Source organism: Atractosteus spatula, chromosome 11 (assembly GCF_055471065.1).
Source record: "Atractosteus spatula isolate fAtrSpa1 chromosome 11, fAtrSpa1.hap1, whole genome shotgun sequence".
In the NCBI taxonomy this organism is placed as follows: Eukaryota; Metazoa; Chordata; class Actinopteri; order Semionotiformes; family Lepisosteidae; genus Atractosteus; species Atractosteus spatula.
In genome coordinates, this window is record NC_142716.1 from 37,870,528 (window position 1) to 37,876,527 (window position 6,000).

The window sequence follows — 6,000 nt, forward strand, 5'->3', positions numbered from 1 at the left end:
GGCCCTGAGCTTATATAAGGATATAAGGAAAATTTTCACATAAATATAGATGAGTCAACCATTTAATATAACACTCTAAGTTGGCTGTTTAGAAATACTAAGAAAACTGTTTTTCAGTTAACTGATACAGTAGGTAGGAATCAAATGCTATGACAGGGTCCTCAAATAGAGAGGTTTTTTTAAACAGGCAATGATGTTGTACCTCTACTGTACCTGACTTTATTAAAAATCTTGCAACATTACAAATGTACTGTACAAATGTTGATAATGGATCCTTTGAATCATTTTCATAGTGTGTCTGAAAGTATAAAATTCCACACAGCAAAAATAAATTGATGAAGTTAGTTTAGGAGAGAAGGTCACACATATAGTATCAGTACACTAGTTTTTTTCCATCTCTGTCTTTGTCGCATGGGTGCATTTATTTTATTGTTCATTTTATTTGGCTGATGCTCTTATCCAAAGTGAAGTACATGTGAAGCCATTTGTACAACTAGGTCATTTTGCTAAAGCAATCTGAGTAATTGATGATGATAAATGTCTTTGTATGCAGTGATGCAGTCCTCCATTGAGTAATGCCTCCGTGCACGCTCTCCTTAGGTGACACCCAAAGGCTGGAGACAGTGTGGCTGTCTGGAATCTGCCAAAATGAGAAGAATGAGGTGATGAGCAGTAAGCTGGACATCGACAACATGGCAGGAGTCTTCTACATGCTACTGGTAGCCATGGGTCTCAGCTTGCTGGTGTTTGCCTGGGAGCATTTGCTGTACTGGAAACTGAGACACACCGTGCGCAAGTCAGACCGCCTTGACTTCCTGTTAGCCATCAGCAGGGCAAGTACCACATATCCTCTACATTGTTATTGCTAGTAGTAGTAGAAAGAGCAGTAATAGTATCTGTAAACAGTTGTAAAACCAGGCTATTCAAAATTAACTACAGAATATTTACTTAATAGTGCGCAGATGTTTTTAGATAGTAGGGTACAATGAGGAAGTACAAGAAGTGGAAGGCGAAAATAACACAAAACACAAAAAGCAGAGGGAGCACAGCCGAGCAAAAAAAGCAATCGATAGTTGTGGGGCTGAAATAGTCCATAAAGTCAAGTGGAGTCTTGAGGAGGCATCTTAAGTTCATCTCTCACTCTTCCATCTAGGACTTAAAAAATCTTCAGAAATAAGCCACAGCATTAATTAAGGCTTATCTCACAATTCCACAACAGTCATATTCACTCCTGGTGCAGGAGGCGCCTACTGGTTTTCATTCATTCTGAAGCCATGATAGCTTAATTGAGTCAGTCATTGGTTTAATTGATCTAGATGAGTGCTTTGGTGAAATAGTTAAATGTTTGTAGAGCATTTTCTATTAAGAGTCCATTACTGTCCACCTTCTGCGCAGGAAAAAAAGAAGAAATCTATTAATGTTTCAAACTGGAGCTATACCAAACAGTTTACCCAACTATTTTTTTTAAGTAATGTAATTGATTAAATAAAAAATGAGAAAAGGTATAAAGAAACTGAAAATGATCCACAGTTGAAATGTTTTGCCTCTTATTGCTGTTTCATTGCAGGGCATATACAGCTGCTTCAGTGGTGTGGAGGAGTCTGACAGGTCCATTAATATTCAGAGCCCAGATGTAACCACCAACTACGCCCAAGCCAATATGCTGAAAATGCTTCAAACAGCCAAAGACATTGTCTCCTCTGCCAAGGTGGAAAACTCTCTAGAGAATGCCACGAAGACCATTGAGAATTGGACGAGACGCAGTGAACACATCAAGGGGGGCATCCCCACCCGGGTTCCCCAAGTAGCCACGTCTGATACGTCTGTGGGCATTGGCCACCACCCTTACATCTCAAGCATTACAGACAACCACTCCCCTTTCTCCCAGCGGGCTCTCACCCCCACGCTCACGGTACACTACGCAGAGAATGCCAGCCAGCCACTGCTAGAGAAGCAGAGAGGCATGGCACGACCCACTCCCATCAGGTACACCCTGCCAGCTCGAGGAAGCCACCTCTATGACAAGATGCTGCCCATCTCCAGCCTCAGCAGCCCCCATATAGCCATGAGAGATCCTCCCTCTGCTACCAACCCTCACCACAGCAACAGGCTGTATGTGGAGAACCAGCTCCGGCATCCCAGCTCTCCTTTTGTCCCTTATAGGGAGCTACAGGTGCCAGATATTTACGTGGAACACAAGGACCCTGTTTGTCGAAAGCTGTGTCCAGACGGATTGGCGCGGAAGAAGTCCCACAGTTACCTGGTGGAGTCTCCCGAGCCCAGGCGCAGGCATGAATTTGAAGCACCACCGACATGTTTTGCTGAGCTCAGGGCTAACCACCTCATGGAGAACCATGTCCCAGCTGTTTCCTGCATGAACAACCACTACCCCAGAGTCAAACCCACCTGCAACTCCTGCATCAAACCATATGTGGAGCCAGAGCCGGAGGACCTCCCCCTCTTGGGAAAGGAGAAGCTCAACCGCCGGGCTTCTTTCATCAAGGCCACCTGGGGTAGCGAAAAGATCAGGCCTTTGGATGAGAAGCCCTCCACCTCCTCTTCTACCAGAATAGACATGCCAGACTTGTTTCCCCGTGTAGTGGCACACCCCAAATCTAAGCTGTATAGCACTACAGGGAACAGCTTATGTTACCCTGTGGCAGTAGAGCGTGCTTACCAGTACCCTGGACCCATCAACCCATACAAAGCACAGAAGCTGAAGTACTCACAGTCCACCCGGCTGCCCTCTTACAGGGAGGCTGTCCTGCAGAACGCTGCTGCCCTGCGGAGATCCTCCACAGTGGTCCACAGACACTACTCCACCTACCTGAATTCATACACTGATTTACCAGTGTACATGGGGCCTCTAGCACAGGGCCCTGCTCAATTTTATGAGCACTCCAAGGAGATGTGCAACATATTCCCTTGCGTTGGCCATTGCCCAGAAGAGAATGCCCTGGTTCCTAGGTGCAGTGACCGGCAGATAGTCTACCAGGACAATATTTACGGAGGATATGGAGGCAGCAGCCGGGTGCGAGAGGAAGTCCACGTGCCTGGAGTGAGCAGGAGAGACAGGAGGCAGGTACTCGTGGCTCGAAGAGTGAACAGTCCGTATGTGCCAAAGCCATGGACAAGGATATCCAGCCTGGAATCAGAGGTCTGAACCCACATTTCACTGCCAGACTACATACTCTCCTAAATGGGTTGCTAAGGGATAACTGCCCTCCTTAAAATTGACAGCAACCACACATCCCTGATGTGGCAATGGCAGTGTGGCTGGCAATATGGGTTACAATGATGCAAAAAGACATTCACAGAAGTAAACGTTTTGTTGGACACTTGCTGTAGTGTTTGGCAGAGTGCCACAATGACAATGACACTTAATTCAATTTAACAGTGTTGAATAGTTCTAAATATCTTTCAATTCAATGCATTGTTATTATTTATAACACGCATCTTGCTGTTTGGCACCCAGTTACATCAGCTGGATTTACAAGCACTGATGAGCAGTGTGTCTTCACAGAGGGCTTCTGAACAAAGCGTGTCCTGAGGAGTTACATTCTCTTTGCTTCTTTTATGCTTCAGTTTTCTTTTTGTAAAAAAAAAGTCATTTTAGAATTTACCAACCAAAATGGATATGAAAACTGAATTTTGTAATCATAATAAAGAAATGTCTTCCAAGATTTTTGTAATTGCAGGGCTTGGGCAGAGGGGAATGTGAGCTGGATGTTGATTTGAAGGAAGATCATGGCAAATTACTTTTATTTAAAGGGCAAATGGAAAATGATTCTTATTCAGTGTCTGTACTTCTGAGGTTCTTCCACAGTTTAATAAATTGTTAAGCCTTCTTCAAGGGCCTTTTCGAATTCTTGCTGCTCATATTTTTATATGGGTTAGAAGGTGAAAAAATCCACATATCATAAAGTCACAGTCCTTCAAGGGGGACACTAATTCAAATGTAATTTTAGGAACATGAGGATCAGAATCTTACTCTTGATTCACCATCTCTGGCGAAGTTAAAACAAAATCATTAAAACAAAAACCGTAATGATTTTTTGAGGTCATTGAAGATAATTGGCTTTTGCATACAGACACAAATAATGAAAAATAAAATGTAGAATTAAAGCTGTTTATACACAGTATTGGCAAAATTGAAGCATCTTCTCACAATAATCATGTGATTATGAGACATATGTCACATTTTGACGATATGAACTGGGATTAAGCAGGATTCCTAAGAAATTCCCAAGTGAAAGGAAGTGTCTTTACAAGTCTTTTCTGTTTTGGACACTATTTAGTCCTGTTTAAAATGAGCTCCATTTGTAGCAAGACAGTCTGTTCTCACACTAGTGGTCTTACTTCACTCCTGGTTGTGTTTGTACATATAATCTATTTAAAGGCATAAAATGACCCAAAAAGGCCATTCCCAGTGTGCCATGATAGCCCTGTCTTTTCTATATAAACACAAATCTGCTAAAACCACGTAGAAATGAAGGAGAGCTCATCACACCAGCACAGCAAATCTCTTTGTACACTAAAGACTTACAGTAGACCTCAATGTCTTTTCACCAAATATATTTTATTTTTCTAAGTCTGGTAATTGTATGTGCTTTGTTTTAGATCTTCAGGGAAAAGGGCTTGGAGAAAGAACAGCAAAGTTAAACTCAAATGAAATGAAGTGTACCAGCTTTTCATACTGAGCAGGGTTGTCAGAAACGCAGGATTTGACAAACACAACATTGATGGTCTGTTCCCCACTGTTAATTGGCAAAAGAAAAGAAAGTTCTTGAACTAGAACTGTTGGCAAGAGGCACCGCATTAAAGCCTGTGTGAGGAAAGTAGCATACAGACCCTTGTGGATTCTAGGTGAATTAGCTTAACTAGTGCATGTCCCAAGATAAGCTTCTTAACAAGTACCATCACGGAGAGACACAAAAACCCAACATGAACAGTTTTTAACTCCCCTGCCATGAATACAGTGCTATTTGTGGCAAAATAGAGAAGATTAGAGAATGACTTCAGAACTTTGCTGTTCGAGCCTCATTTGCCCGCAAAGCCTGTTTTTACTTAAGAGTATTCAGTTTATTGTACATTAAGCCACTTACAAACAACATTACTGGTAAATAGACAACAAAAATAGTAAATTCTTGAATTCTCAAGTCACAAATTCTGAATACTGTATGTGCTGTACAAAAGGAGGTATGTGTACTGTATATAGAGAGATGCGAGGTCTGTTGTTTGTTATTCTTCCCAATAATAATGACATAATTATTTGGTTAATCAAATTATTTGGTTAAGTTTCAATTCCAGTCTTCAGTTCTAATCAATAATTTTGTAAATGCATTGCCTTGAATTAAATGCTTCTTTTACATAATGAACTGTCAAAAGTCTTCTTAGAAGTCATCATTGCAGTGGCGTGTTTAGGATTACGGCCTTGGAGCACTTGTTAAATTCTGAGATAAATTCTGGACCCGGGATGTTGTCTGTGTGGGGTTTGTATGTTCTCACCGGGTTCACATGTTTTTTCTCCCGTTTCCTTCCACAGTTCTCAAACATGGTAGTACATAGTTGGCTTCTAGGGAAACTGGCCTTAGGTGTGAATGTGTGTTTTTGTACATCTGCCCTGCGATGGACTGGAATCCCATCTAGGTTGTACCCTTCTGTGTGTCCATTGTTTGCCAGGATAGGCCCCTGGGACCCTAAATTGGAAGAAGAGATTAGAAAATGAGTGGATGGAAATCGTTATAGACACACATCTGATAATATAGAGTTGGAATGATTTTCTGAGTAATTAACCAACTATCTTAACTATATCCCTGTCCTGGGAAGGTCAAAAAGTTCTCAACTCTTCCCAATTCGTCATGGAAAACCATTCTGAAATTTATATACTGTTCTAACTGGATGATGCAGCTAACAGGAACTTAGTTGTCTCTTTAGGTGTCTCTAAATGTGATTGTCATTGTGTGTCCTACTTCAAAGTTTTAAGCATATCTTTGTCTT

At 41.8% G+C, this 6,000-nt stretch overlaps 1 protein-coding gene across 1 annotated transcript in view; it reads left to right on the forward strand.

Annotated features, from left to right (window-relative positions):
* grin2cb (glutamate receptor, ionotropic, N-methyl D-aspartate 2Cb) overlaps positions 1-3,849 on the forward strand; it is a 66,961-nt gene extending 63,112 nt beyond the window's left edge. The window contains exons 11-12 of the mRNA XM_088927351.1: positions 601-833; positions 1,568-3,849. Of these exons, the coding sequence (XP_088783477.1) occupies positions 601-833; positions 1,568-3,163 (1,829 nt within the window). The 3' untranslated portion in view covers positions 3,164-3,849. The remainder of the gene's footprint in view (positions 1-600; positions 834-1,567) is intronic.
* The last annotated feature ends 2,151 nt before the right edge of the window (positions 3,850-6,000 follow it).